Source organism: Engraulis encrasicolus, chromosome 13, assembly GCF_034702125.1.
Source record: "Engraulis encrasicolus isolate BLACKSEA-1 chromosome 13, IST_EnEncr_1.0, whole genome shotgun sequence".
NCBI classification, from domain to species: domain Eukaryota; kingdom Metazoa; phylum Chordata; class Actinopteri; order Clupeiformes; family Engraulidae; genus Engraulis; species Engraulis encrasicolus.
Window position 1 is genome coordinate 26,153,751 of NC_085869.1, and position 15,515 is coordinate 26,169,265.

Genomic DNA, 15,515 nt, shown 5'->3' on the forward strand with positions numbered 1-15,515 from the left:
ATGAATTGGTAACACTTTCTATGAAGCCCATATCTATAGCGCATTATGAGCGCATTCATAACAACGTATAATGTGCATCATTATCATAGTGCATTATGACTACACTCATAACGCTTCATGATGGAGTAGGCCTCAACAGTCCTGAATAACTATGAATCTAGCTTATAATGCATTATAAATACTATGGTGTTTTGAATGCTTGTGACTGGTTAAAAACTACAGGCAGGGAACAGGCTTATAATTATAACTGTCATAATGCAGTATGATTAATTATGATGTGCATTATAAGTTGTTATGAATGCCCTCATAATGCACTGTAGATATGGGCTTCATAGAAAGTGTTACCAATGAGTTTAGCCAACTCAAACAATAACATTACTTTTTTCCACATAACAGCCTACTATTGTTCACTACTCAAACAAAGCAGGAAAAGGCCCACAATATATAAGCTTTAGCATTGTTCTTTGGCATTGTTCTGTTGTTTTAGTTGTTTTATTTCACAGACTCATTTGTTGCATTAGTTATAATAAATAATACTTGTATAGCTGAGATTTGTGCTTTGATCAACTTACACCACCAGTGGCTCATTTCATGCAAGATTAGCCACTTCACCATTTTTTTCTGAGAGGGAATATTATTTTAACCATGAAAGCTTATCAATGAGTTTTTGCTGTAACAACAGGGCATTTTGAAATTTGGTATGATGTGAAAATTTGAAACAAATACGCCTTAAAGCGATGGTTCGGAGTAGAATCACCCTAATGCCATTTGAACCGTGACACCCATCCACCTTTACACCCGAAGTGTTTTCTGCCGCAGGCTTACATCAACAGAGTTGCCGTGTTATTCGATGTTTATTCGGGATAGCTTGACTCAAGCGCATATGGATCCTGGGCACCGTCTCCAAACTTTCCCCACAAAAATAGCATGTCATGACACCAAACTTCTACAGTATAACAAATGTGGTTTGTACTCACAAAAAGATGAATTTGAAACTTTGGACATAGTCCAGGAGTTTATTTATAACAACACACGAGACGATTAGCTTTTCTGCTGCTAAACATCCGTCGACGTCACTTCCTCCAGCTGGGACTTTGTTGATGGAAACAAATACACGTGAGTCCGGAAGGCGGAAAACTCAACACACACACACACACACACACACACACACACACACACACACACAGACACACACACACACACACACACAGACACACACACACACACTAGGGATGGTACAAACCGCACCGAAAACCGAAACCGTACAATTCACACACCATACCGAACCGTAAAATGCAGTCCGTGGCAAACCGCAATTCATGTACCCAGAAAAAAATATGTAAAACAGAGATTCTAGGAGTATCCTATCCAGTCTCTCTGATTAACACATTATCATATAAGACCAATCAGAGGATGACACAATTAAAATCACACCATTTTCACATTATAAGCCTATACAAACCATATGTATTATATTTAGTGATAAGTCTGATTCTATTAGCCTCTTGAAAGAGGGCATTTGGAACGCTCAGACAGCGCACATCAGACGACAGCTGATTCAACTTGCGCATCATCACTTTATAATTGCAGTTATATAAATATGGTTTAATATTCCCAGTGCACCATTTATCAAAAAAAGAACCGTCGAGATCCGAAAACCGTGACCTTGACACCGTGATATGAACCGAACCGTAAATTTAGTGAACCATTCCACCCCTAACACACACACACACACACGCACACACGCATCTTGTTGCCAAATGAATTAACTTCAAATTCACAAATGGCACCTCTAGTGCCCTTCACTTTGGTGCAAGTCCACAGTGATAGTCTACATCCATTTGTCAGTTGCTCTCACGAGAAGCATGCATCAAAACCAGCCACCCACAGTGTGCACTGAACATGATGCATTGCAGTGGAATAAGCGTTGTTGTGTCTGGCAAGGGACTGAAACACTGTGTGTCTATAGTGCACTGCAGAGAATTGAAGAGGCTGGAACGGGCCTTTTCATGGTCATTTGTCATTTGCTTTTAATTGGCCAATTTGGTTCCTCTTCATCCAAGAAAAAAATATGTAGCTATGTGGTACTACCTCCAGGACTTTGCAATGTTGGATGAATAGAGTGTTCTATATTAGGCCTACCTGTCTGAGGGATAACGGAGGGATGTCGGAGGGTTGAGTCCTATTATTATGCTATATTATGCTACTACATAACATAATAAGCTGTTACCACGTAGCCTGCTATTTTTGAAAACGCATCGGTTTTGGTCTTCCGTCTCCACATAGCCACATAGAGTTTTAAAATCCACATATCAAAAATCCGGCTTTAAAAATATCCCATTTTGGGGGCTAAACATTTTTATCCTCCTAGTGTGTTTCCACCTAAACAGGAGGGAAAAAATACCCACATATAAAAATATCCTGCTATGTGGATACAGCACCTAAGTCTCCTGAAGTCAAAGAAAGTATTTAGTTATACTACATATCTTATAGTTACATTGCATTGCATTGCATTGCACTTAGCTGACGCTTTCATTTTATTCAAAGCGACTTACAGATATTATTTTTCAATGTATTGGTTACAGTCCCTGGAGCAATGTGGGGTTAGGTGCCTTGCTCAAGGGCACTTCAGCCATGGATGGAGATGTAGGGAGAGGTCAGGTGGGATTCGAAGTACCTCAATTAACTACCTACTAGTGTTTTATTCTTATGCACTGTGATGTAGCCTAAATATTCCTGTTTATATGCCCTTTTTAGCCCACTGTGTTAAACATCATATCCCTTAAAGTAATAGTTTTGTATTTTTATTGCACATTCCCTTTTTTTATTAGTTATGTGTGCACTTAATGGTGAAAGTTTAGACTTTCTATTCTATTTTGTCCCATTCTATTCTAGTCAAGATTCAAGATTCATGATTTGTGTGCAGGCACAATTGGCAGTAAAATGAAGGTTGCAACTGCTCTCTGCTGTGTAGGATAATACATAATAATAACAATTTTAAAAAGAAATGTGAAAAGAAGGTCAAGAATAATGATTGTAAAACAAAAAGATGTCTTAGGAATTTAAAAAGCTGATGGCTTGAGGGAAAAAATACTCACAGTCACAATAGCAGCACAGTTTCTCTGTCCTGCATTTAGTGGAACGCAGTTGTTTCCCTGAGGGCAGCCTTTCAAACATGGAATGACTGAGATGGAAGGTGTCTTCCATAATCTTTTTGCTCATGTCTTTGCCCTTCTAGAGTATATATCTAAGGATGGTCCCAGTGATTTTTTTTTCCGCAGCGTGCACTGTATGCAGGGCTACCTCATCCTGAGTAGTGTTGTTTTTGCCATACCAGGTTGTTATGCAGCCAGTAATTACTGATTCAATTGTGGCAGTGTAGAAGGACTTCTGCATTTCTGATGGAAGTTTGAACTTTCTTAACTTCCTGAGGTGGTAAGCTACAGACTCTGCCTAGCCTTGTGATGTGAGGTGACCAAGACAGCTAGATCTTCAGAGATGTTGACGCCTAGATACCTAAAGCTGCTCACTCTTTCTGGGCACCAACGATTTCCAGTTGAGCGCAGTTCTGATCTTTCCCTCTTCTGTAGTCCACCAAAAATGATTCTATTCATGCATTTATAGTTACACCTTATTTGAAAAAATAAAATGATGTCTGTGTTTAATGAAGCTGCATCCTTTCACTTGTTTCAGGTTCAGACAGCGTGACCAAATCATACGAAGGCCAATCCTGATTGCTGATGATGAAAGAAACTGCATTGAACTCTAATGTGTTTTACTTCCAATAACATACCCGACTGACAGGAAACTGAAACTGAAACTGTATCTGAACCGTTCCTTGAGAAAGGCAGATTGAAAGTGAAAGTACAAACATGCAGGATACAGGCACAGGCATGTTAATTTCTCTTGCGTAACTTGTTTTGACCAAGTTTTCGTTCCCCCCATCTCTCCCCATCCTTTATAAAGAGAGGTCTGGTGTCTTCTCTCATATTCAGCAAGGGATAGACGCCACACCGTTTCCATCCAAGCGAACCAGCACATGAACATCCACCGTCCAGCTGGCAGACTACAGACTACAGGGGACACACATAGCCTACGCTGCACTGAAGATAATTACTTTTCCAGAATCATGGTAAGGGGAAGTACTCTGACTCTCTGTGTCTCGGTCTCTGCCTGCCTGCTTCTCTCTCTCTCTCTCTCTCTCATTAATGTCTGACTCTTTGTACAGGTGTTTGCAGCTGTGAAGGGAGTCTTCTTGATGGCTCTTCTGTCTCTGATGATCACAGGGGGTCTGGCAGTAGAATAACTGTAAGTCAATTGACACTCTCCAAATCTAGCATTTTGGATTAGAAAAATACAACCCTCCTACACATCCCTGTGCCATTCAGGATAAAACATACTAGTTCTATAGCTTCACTCCTATCTTAACAAAATGAATAGTGGACACAGCAGCAGCTGCACATGTCCCATCATCTTATCGCTCCTCAAACAGTACAGCCAATTGCCTGCTCCTGTGTTGATTGTGTGTTTACTTGTGTGTGTTTACTCATCATATGCATCTTACCATGGAGGGGCAGAAGTTGCTTGTGGTGGGACATCCTTAGCCCTGTATATCACAGGCCACATGTTATAAACATGCACCAACCATTATTATGGTAAAGAAAGATCTTCACGTCTTTACAAAGAACATCTGCTCATGAGTTCCTTATTCTCCTAGAATGGCGGAGATGGATCCCACAACCCTTGCTAAGATCATCCAATACATGCAGGACAAGAAGTACACACCACACTGTTGGATACATCATACGTATACAGAATAAACTGAGGCTTGCAAACTTATTCCTGGATTTGGAGATAATCTTGGCAATTGGAAATAATTGTAATAATCCTGAATCACAGAACACAGGAAAGGTTCAAAGATTGTGTGTCTTTACATAGAGTGGTATGTACATTTCTGATGTCCACTATAAATATATGGTAGATCACTAACTCAGTTTCTTTCTAGAATGGTTTGGGGGAGTTTCTTTAAAGTGACATGCCTACATTTCTCACTGGTAAAATTGTATGCACAAACATAGAAGAGAGACATAGAGAAAATATGCCAGCCATTTGGTAGGCTACCGTAGCTTAATTTTCAATGAAATAGGCTACTGATCACCCAGTCATTCGATTATGCAGTTGCAATTATACTTTTCATTGATTGCCTCCTCTCCTCTAGTTACTGTACACTCGCCTCCAAAAGAGTTGTCGCCTACCCATCTGTTTGGAATAACGGCTAATAACCTGACTTTCAATTAATCACTTGGCTTCAGAAGTCACTCATATGAAAGCTACAACCCTCTCGAATGAAAATGTATGTACAAAAATAAATTTCATGCACCAAAGAAAGATTGACCCTTTAATGAACACAGACAGGGCAGATTTTGACAAGACAAAAGTTTTGTCGCCTATCGAACATAATGTGAAAAAATGAGCAAATAAGTCACTTCAAAACACTTCAAATACACAGATCGGGTGTCATACTTATTCACTGATTCACTCACACCTCTCCAGAAAATCAACTTTGGCCTTAGGTGTATGTTTAGGGTCATTGTAATCATGGAAAGCAACACAATGAAAATCAATGGAGTTCAATGAGAGATGGTGACATATTTGCTATTCGTAGAGCAATACATTTTTAACTTCATGATGTAATCAATGATAAAAGCCCTCACACACCAGCAGCATGCATGCAGCTCCACATAAGAGCTGTATCCCTCCCATGTTTGACTTTAGGCACCATGTATTTTTTCCAAATTCTTCACCTTTAACACCAAAGAAGTCTCTCCCACTGTCCTGTCTCAAAAAAGCCAGTCAAGAGTGTGTCAGGCCTAATTCTGACAAAAATGAAGGCTAATGGGACTCATACTCTGAAGTCAAGATCCCAAGATCAACCATTTTAGAACTGATAGCATCAAAACTATATGGTGTTGGAGATGAAGAATATGAAAAAAGAGAAATGGTGCATAAAGTGAAACATGGTACAGATACAGCTCTTATGAGGAGCTGCATGCATGCTGCAGGTGTTTGAGGGCTTTTATCATTAATTAAATCATGAAGTTAAACATGTATTGCTCTACGAATAGCGAATATGTCACCATCTCTCATTGAACTCCATTGATTGTCATTGTGTTGCTTTCCATGATTACAATGACCCTTAACATACACCTAAGGCCAAAGTCGATTTTCTGGAGAGGTGAGAGTGATTCAGTGATTAAGTTTGACACCCAATCTGCGTATTTGAAGTGTTATGAAGTGACTTATCTGCTCATTTTCACATTATGTTCGATAGGCGACAAAAGTTTTGTCTGGTGAAAATCTGCCCTGTCTGTGTTCAATAAAGGGTCAATCTTTCTTTGGTGCATGACATTTATTTTTGTACATACATTTTCATTCGGGAGGGTTGTAGCTTTCATATGAGTGACTTCTGAAGCCAAGTGATTAATTGAAAGTCAGGTTATTAGCTGTTATTCCAAACAGATGGATAGGCGACAACTCTTTTGGAGGCGAGTGTGTATAACCATGCTTCACTGAATGACTAATAGAAGTAGAAACCTTGTTGTCTGAACTAGGAGGAGGATACTCAAAGGATATTACTGAAGTATTACTGAAGTCCTGTTTCTTCCTAATGTCTCTGCATATTCAAGTTAAGCATCCTCCTCCTTCTCACTTTTTGACTTTTTTTTCCTTCAAGCTATCAACACTCTACAGAACATAAGGACAAAGGCCAGTTTGCTGCAATGATCAACGTTCCTGTAAAATACTGCACGGGCCGCTTTGATAACAACTTCCTTTCTGGAGAGATGGACAGTCAAACTGTCAAGCAGCTGCTCAAAAAAGACTTTGTCTACGAGGGGGGAAACCTGGTCCTTGCCATACCAAAGGGCGCAGGTAAAAAAGCAGTCCACTCAGAGCGTCTCTTGCTGATGTGTGGAGAAAATGGTGATGCTGTGACTCCCGCGCGGAATCTGCTAAACAAAGTGGACGGTGGCTGCGCCGTTTTCTACACCTACAACTCCCCGTGCATGGAGCGCTGCCTGAACCAACTGAGGGACGAAGATGAACGCAAGAAGGTTGAAAAAGAAAGAGAGCGAAATGAGAAGAAAGGGAAAAACGTTGAGATCCCACCTGCTGTGGAGAAGTGCATCTTGAACTCTCTCAGCATGTTGACCAATCACCAGGGCTTGAAGGCCTTTGTGTTCACGCGGGTCTATGACAACGACATCAAGGGGAATACTGCTCAGGAAATCCAAGACAAGAAGCATCTGCTGGCGGCTGCCCTGAAGTTGGTGGCCGAGAGGGTCCCCCTCTACAGGTGCAGCGGCACATCCTGTGTCAAATGCCTGAACGACAATCAGATCGTTGGCCAGTGCTTGTCTAATTTACCAAAACGGTGATGAATGAGTCGAGTCATTGCTTAAGCTGTGTTACTGTGTTGTGAAAAACGCCCCTACTGTTGATAGTTTCAAGATCAGACTTAAGACAAAGCTTTTCTCTGATGCCTTCTCTTAGAGATCAAAATGTTTTTGATGTTTTTATGTATTTTGTTTCCTTTTCCTTATTTCTTGCTTTTATCTTTACTTTTTATTCTATTTTCACCTGTCATGCCTTATGCTTTTATTTTTTATTTTACTTCAAGTTATTTTATTTTACATCATTTTTATCTTACTTTACTGTACAGCACATTGAATTGCATTTATGTATGAAATGCACATGCAAATAAAACTGCCTTGCCTTGCCTTGCCTTACTGTGTCAGTGCTGTCAAGTGATCTGAGTATTGGCTGATGTAACACAATAAAAAAAAAGCAAATGCATTAATAGCATGTGTTGTCTTTGCTTGAGGATAAATGCCTTGGGGGTGCTGTGGCCAGGGGCGGATTTAGCCATTTTAGGGCCCTAGGCGAAATATAAACATGGGGCCCTCAAAAGTCATAATATAGACATATATTCCGTGTTTTGCCTCATATTCGATTACTTTACATAAGTGACAAATTAAGACTGAGACAGTTTTTTTTTGTGTTGACCACGACTGGTGTGACAGTAAGTGGGGCCCCTATGGAGGATATATTTGAGCGGGGCCCTAGGCAGTTGCCTAGGTTTGCCTAATGGAAAGTCCGCCTCTGGCTGTGGCACGTGGTACATGAATGGGCAGCTTGCTCGTGGGGACCCAGGTTCGAGTCCACCCTGGGTTGAGTCATTTTCCAATACAACCATATCTCTCTCTACCTCTTCTTTTCTGCTTCTCGTTACTGTTCTATCTGCAATCTGCATCTGTATGTTATGAGAGCTTAGTTTAGTACAACAGGAAGAATTTTTTTTTTTTTTACAGAGGTCAGAGGTCACATGCTATATAGGCCTACTGCATATACTGTATATACTGTGTGTGTGTGTGTGTGTGTGTGTGTGTGTGTGTGTGTGTGTGTGTGTGTGTGTGTGTGTGTGTGTGTGTGTGTGTGTGTGTGTGTGTGTGTGTGTGTGTGTGTGTGTGACACGTAGTGTTATGTCCACAGTAATGCTCTCCTTAAATTACCATTATGCCCCAGCTATTGATCAGAATTCCATTGATCCAAGTTCCATTGATCGGTCTGAAGCATGGTGACTGTCACTCTCCACGGTAGACAGGACCTGTTCTTAATTTCTAAAATATCTACTCTATTTTAAATAGATCTATTCTATTCTGTGCTATTCAATTCAATTCATGCATGAATAGAATATAAAGCCTTTTTGTCATTATATACAAGTGCAATGAGATGTAAAGCTTCACCAAAGTGCACACATAAATGGAAAAAGGGGAAATATGCACAGTAGAACCAATATAAAGCTACTACTTGCGTAATTATGGTACCGATAACTGGCCTACATAAACTATGCATACACTTGTGCAAGTCCAAAAGGAACACAGGTGGGTCAAAGACGTGCAAAATGGCATTGTAATTCAGTGTAACGGATACCTTCTGCTAACAGTAACGGTAAAAAACACGATTTTTAAATTGTTTCAAGGGAATGGATGACAGCCGAGGCTTTCATGACTTCACTGGAAAAAAATAAAATAAAAAGAGTCATGTTTTTTAGATATCCCTCATGTTAGATATCCCTTTGAAACATTTCCAAGGTGATTTAAATGTTATTCTGCTTTGTTTTTGTCATTTGTAGGCTTATTTTCTTATCTTGCACCAATTCGTTTTGTTAAAATGTTGTTCTAATAGTGGAAAAAGTCTAATAGAAAGCAAATAATTCACAATTCAGTTTAATCATTAATATTTTTAACATCATTGACAATACTAAACTTCACAGCTCAACACAGACATGTTGATGTTTTAGCTATAATAACACAGTAAAATGCTCTTGTCACTGTGGAACATTAACTTTGATATACAATAAAAAGAACATTCCAATGTTGAAACAACAATATAATAACAACCCTTTCCCTGAAAGCTATGCTAAAGCATATCCTTTCAGGAAATTGTGATGCCCCAATACCAACTGTTTCACCATAGAGTGACTCCTGTCAGTGCAGTTCAGATGTTGAAAGACCCAAAACACCCAGCAACACCATGAATCAGCACTGATGAAGTGTCCTGACAAACTTGACAAACAGCACATGGATAGTATGGCAGCAGTGTCTTAATTAACTCTAACAAAACTCCAACATATCAGATCCTGAAAACAGACCATAAACATAATTATGTTAATTCATGCCAATAGTGCAAAGATATGACATAGGGAAGTTGAACTATATAAAGAAGTAAGCATCTGTCATCATGACATAAAAATAATAATGTACACAACTGCGATGGAGTGACCATGGTTGTGGGTGTGTTCTGACTGTCACGGCAACGAGAATAGCTCTCCTAGCTCTCAGAGCCCTAGTTTAGTAGCCAGAAGACCAGGGTTCGAGTCCTGGCAGGGCAACTCCACTCTCCTTCGCTGCAAATGGTGTAGGATGGTTACCGTGAGGTCATCGGAAGCGTACCCATTGTGTGTGAGACGTATTTCCATGTGAGGGACCCCCAGAATTGTTGACACTGGTGCGAGAGACCCCATTGATGCGAGAAGCATAAATGAGGGGGCACAATGATGGGAGAAGCATTATGGTCAGTTGCGTTAGGGACACCATGAGTGTATGACGTGCACGGGTGCGCTTCCCAAAGGGAAAGGCAGTGTGATGGAGTGACCATCTCTAGGGTTGTGGGTGTGTCATGCCAATGAGCCTGGATCTTTTGTGTAGCAGTCAGAGCCCCAGTTTAGTACCCGGAAGGCCAGGTTTGAAGGCCGGGTTTGAGTCCTGTCAGGGCAACTAATGCCCTTCGCTACACAACATCTCTGGGTTTCCAACAATTTTAGTGTTATGTTGTGTGTGTGTGTGTGTGTGTGTGTGTGTGTGTGTGTGTGTGTGTGTGTGTGTGTGTGTGTGTGTGTGTGTGTGTGTGTGTGTGTGTGTGTGTGTGTGTGTGTGTGTGTGTGTGTGTTTGCCACATAGGTTTTGAATATTCAAGGTCAACCAACGTCTCTGTAAATAACTTTGTGAGATGTAAATTAATGGTCCGGTTGATGTTTAATTCACATCGCTAATTGTGAATGATGCAGTGTTTGGACTGTGCTACTATTTACTAAAGTAAATTAAAGAATAAAATAAATATCGACCAGGACCACATCAAAATAAACATGCTGGGAAGGAGAGTAGCCAATGGTATGATACATTTATGGATACATTTCAATCACACGAGACATCAAATATTAGCCAACTCCTTTGACGGTTGAAGACTTTGACAAAGATCTTGGCGGTTCATCCGTTGCGTGAGAATGGCAGTCATGTATGACACAGCATGGTCATTTCTCTTTCTTGCATAACTTGTTTTGACAAAGTTTTCGTTCCCTTCTCTCTCCCCATCCTGTATAAAGAGAAGACAACTCTGGTGTCCTCTCTCATACTGTATTCAGTGAGTGATACACGCCACATCATCTTCATCCAAGCGGACCAGGAACATCCATTGTCCAGCTGACAGACTGGGGAGACATACACTGCATTCTAGACAATTACTTTCTAGAATCATGGTAAGGGGAAGTACCATTACTCTGACTCTTTGTGTCTCAGTCTGGGTCTAGGTCTGGGCCTGCCCCCCTGCCCCCCCCCCCTCTCATTAATGTCTGACTCTTTATGCAGGTGTGTGCAGCTGTGAAGGCAGTCTTCTTGATGGCTCTGCTGTCTCTGATGATCACAGGGGGTCTGGGCGGACGGTAAGTCAACTGACACTCTCCAAATCTAGCTTTTGGATTAGAAAAATACAACCCTACTTCCCATTCCTGTGCCATACTGGATAAAACATTTTGTATGTTCTTCACACCTATCGTCATAACAAAATGAAAGTATGGGCACAGCAGCAGCAGCTGCATATCTTACACATCACTCCTCAACAGCCAATTGCCTGCTCTATGCGCTGATTTTATGTGTTTACTCGCAGCACCAGACCTGCCTCGGCTCCCAGATCCAGACCAAAGTGAGTGTCTCGGCTTTTTCACTGAAAGATCGTCAGATTTAGAACAATACACACCTTTTACTCACTTGCAAGGCTCCTTTACACAACTCATTCTAGAATTGATATGTGACCAGTCACATACCAGGGTCATATTGATTTAATCATGTATTCTGAGAGTGAGGATTATATCTGAAGACTTTGTGGCTTTTTTGAACATTATCATGTAGAAAACAGAGAATTCTGGCAGAATTCTGGGAGAAAATGTATTGAATAATATTGTGTGTTTGTTTATAATGATGTGGTCTGTAATATGCAGGGATACGGATGAGAAAGTCCCACAACGATCAGCTTCTGCCCCTGCAAAGTAAGATGCATCATACGGTTAAGAAACATCTTCACACACATCTTTACAAAAAACATCTGCTCATGAGTTCCTTATTCTCCTGTAGAATGACGGTGATGGATACCACAACCCTTGCTAAGATCATCCAATACATGCAGGACAAGTAAGAAAATATACACCACACTGGACAATTTTATGTACATTTCTGGTTTTCATACTGCATATCGTAGACCACTGCAACATGTCATTTTCTAGCATGGTTTGGGGGGGGGGGGGGGGGGGTCTTTGAACTGACATACCTACTTTTATCACTTGTAAAATTGTACACATGTCATGGCAGAGAGAATGAGCCAGCTATTTGGTAGGCCAAACTGTAGCTTAGGTTTTAATGAAGTACTGATCACCTAGTCATTAGATTATTCCAATTGCAATACCTTGTATTAATTGTCTCTGTCTAACCTGAATATGCAGAAATATTAGGGTGCATTCAGGTAAATTTGGCCACTTTTCGGCAAATTCAGAAAGACTGAGGAAATCTGAGGAAGAACATCAATACATTACCCAAACTTAAGTTTGATTGCGTAAAGTGACTCGTAATCTTCCATTTCATGACAAAAACAAGATGATTAATGTAGAAATCATACATTTTTACAAGTTTTAGTGACGGGTGTGTGTCATCCTGGACGGAAAACAATGCATTCAGGTAAAATGGGCCACCTATTCAGGTAAAATGGGCCAAATTAAGAATTGCGCAAAAGAAAAACAAAATTAATGATTTTAATATTCCATATACTCCATATTTTTTTTGTTTTCAACACATCTGTTTCCAAAAATATATCACAACTTCATTAAAAGAGCTCCCCTGACACCTCCATCTTCAATAATAGTCACAATGTTTTTGTAGAAAATATGAATGGTAATTCCCATAGAAAAAAACCGGCCCAAATTACCTGAAAGGGGCGGCCCACTTTACCTTAACATGTTCAGCCAAAATGGGCCGATGGGTTTTTTGACATTTTTAGGTATTTAAAGTTCACAATGTTGCCACAACTATGTTTTTCCAGATTAAAGGCACAAATTCAAACCTAAAAACATATCAGTTTTTCCAGTTTTTATCACATCTGAAAACAGTATCATCCTTATTTTATCTAGACGATTTCTTATTTTGGCGAGACTGAAAATTCACTTTCTTCTGTCTCTCTCCATATGAGGGTTACCCCTGCCCATCAAAAAAGTGTTATGCAATTCAAATGACTTTAAACAGATAGAGTAGTAATGTTGCAACAATTTCAGTACATTTGTGGTGGTTGGTCTGTAGAATTAAAAGAAATGGGACACCCAATGCTTATCCGGTCCAATTTAGCTGATGGTCCAATTTTCCTGAATGCACCTGTAAATTCCTTAAAGTGGTGGTTCGCTATTTTGGACATTAAGCCCTGTTTGTGTGACTTCTGGGGTGAAGTAGAGATGTTCTCATCACAATTTTGACATTGGGTGCTGAACGGAGCATTTGGGTATTCAAGACTGCAGCCCCCCCACCTTTACATTGACTCCAATGAAGCACTCAAGCAATCGATCATAAAATGGCATTAAACTTTCGTTTGCAGAGACATGAAACTCACCGAGTGGTCAGAGGTGGGCAGCGATACGTTGGCTCGAAAATCACCGCGAAATACGCTTCCAGAGAAGATATATTATCATTATTGTCCGTTTTCATTGATTATATTGGTTTGAGTAGTATTACTCCGCGCGACCGGAAATGGGGGTGCGTTTGTTTACGTTACTATCTATGGTTTGTATGCAAGCTGTAGTTTTGTAGCCAGTCCCGCTCAAAGATAGCCATTCTACCTCGCTCCTTGACGTCTACACAAACAACACACTATCGCTACCTACTGGCTGGATGTCTACTGCTATTCGACGGCGTCTGGGGAAAAATAGGTCCGCAAAATGCTAAACAACAGTTAGAAGGCATATTTCGCTGCATTTTTCGGGTCAATTTATCGCTGTCTACCACTGACCACACGGTGAGTTCCATGTCTTCTCGAACGAAAGTTTAATGCCATTTTATAATCGATTGCTTGAGTGCTCTATTGGAGTCAATGTAAAGGTGGGGGCGCTGCAGTCTTGGATACCCAAATGCTCCGTTCAGCACCAAATGTCAAAATTGTGATGAGAACATCTCTACTTCACCCCAGAAGTCACACAAAGAGGGCTTAATGTCTAAAACAGCGAACCACCACTTTAAGGTCTCTCCAAATTCAGGTTAAGCACACTCTTAGTTTTTGACTTTTTTTCTCCAAGCTATCAACTCTCTACAGCACATACGAGCAAAGGCCAGTTTGCTGCAATGATCAACGTTCCGGAAAAATACTGCACGGGCCTCTTTGATAACAACTTCCTTTCTGGAGAGCAGGACAGTCAAACTGTCAAGCAGCAGCTCAACGAAAAATTTGTCTACGAGGGGAGAAACCTGGTCCTTGCCATACCAAAGGACGCAGGTAAAAAAGCAGTCCACTCAGAGCGTTTCTTGCTTATGTGTGAAGCCAATGACAATGCTAAGACTCCCGCACAAAAACTGATGAGCAAGTTGGAAGGTGGCTGCGCAGTTTTCTACACCTACAACTCCCCATGCATGGAGTTCTGCCTGAACGAAAAGAGGGACGAAGAAAGTCGCCAGTTTGTTGAAGCACAAAAAATTAAAAATGCAAGGAAAGGTGACACTTTAGAGGTCCCACCTGCTGTGGAGAAGTGCATCCTGAACTCTCTCAGTGTTTTGACCAATCACCAGGGCTTGAAGGCCTTTGTGTTCACGCGGGTCTATGACAACGACATCAAGGGGAATACTGCTCAGGAAATCCAAGAGAAGAAGCATCTGCTGGCGGCTGCCCTGAAGTTGGTGGCCGAGAGGGTCCCCCTCTACAAGTGCAGCGGCACATCCTGTGTCAAATGCCTGAAAGAGAATCAGATCGTTGGCCAGTGCTTGTCTAATTGACCAAAACGGTGATGAATGAGTCATAGCTTGAGCTGTACTGTGTCAATGGATTCAACTGATCTATTGGCTGATGTTAATGAAGTCATTAAAAAACTCAATAAAAAAACATGAACGCATCAATTACATGTGTTGTCCCTGCTTAAATGCAAATGCTTCTCTTTACTGTTCTATCTTCAATAAAAAGACATGAAATATAATTATTTTAAAAATGCCATGTGTAACAGTGTAACTTAGGAGAGCTTAATTTAGTACAACAGGGAGCTTATTTACATAGCATAATTATTTCAGAAATTACAGAGGTCAGCACAGCTGCACAGTGTTGTGCCCCTGATAATGTACGTATGTCTGTTTTTATATAAAAGTGTATAATTGTAATTGCTTGACGGGGTACGGGAGCCTACATTAGGATTTGGGGATCAGATGGCTAATATTTTTATTGAGTGCCATAATAATATAATTCAAATGCAGGTCCATCTCTGGATCGTCACCATTTTAGCATTACAATCTAACTAGGAAACTCCAATTCCCATTGTCATTGTGACACAGCACTCCACAGCACACAAGTGCACACTGAACACGATGAAATTGCATTTAAACCTCACCCGTGCAAGGGGGCAGCCCCCAATGGCACCCCAAGAGAACAGTGCTGCGGGATGGTACCAT

The 15,515-nt window shown here is 40.7% G+C and overlaps 2 protein-coding genes across 2 annotated transcripts; both read left to right on the plus strand.

The window, feature by feature from the left end:
- Positions 1-3,913: 3,913 nt before the first annotated feature.
- LOC134461635 (uncharacterized) lies at positions 3,914-7,846 on the plus strand. The gene is made up of 4 exons (XM_063214529.1): positions 3,914-4,132; positions 4,229-4,308; positions 4,718-4,774; positions 6,734-7,846. Exons 3-4 carry the CDS (start codon positions 4,719-4,721, stop codon positions 7,434-7,436), a joined length of 759 nt encoding a protein of 252 aa, XP_063070599.1. The 5' UTR covers positions 3,914-4,132; positions 4,229-4,308; position 4,718; the 3' UTR covers positions 7,437-7,846.
- Positions 7,847-10,920: 3,074 nt separating this feature from the next.
- Positions 10,921-14,962, plus strand: LOC134461636 (uncharacterized). The gene is made up of 6 exons (XM_063214530.1): positions 10,921-11,095; positions 11,205-11,278; positions 11,503-11,538; positions 11,834-11,881; positions 11,967-12,023; positions 14,162-14,962. The coding sequence occupies exons 1-6, from the start codon at positions 11,093-11,095 to the stop codon at positions 14,850-14,852; spliced, it is 909 nt and encodes a 302-aa protein (XP_063070600.1). The 5' UTR covers positions 10,921-11,092; the 3' UTR covers positions 14,853-14,962.
- The last annotated feature ends 553 nt before the right edge of the window (positions 14,963-15,515 follow it).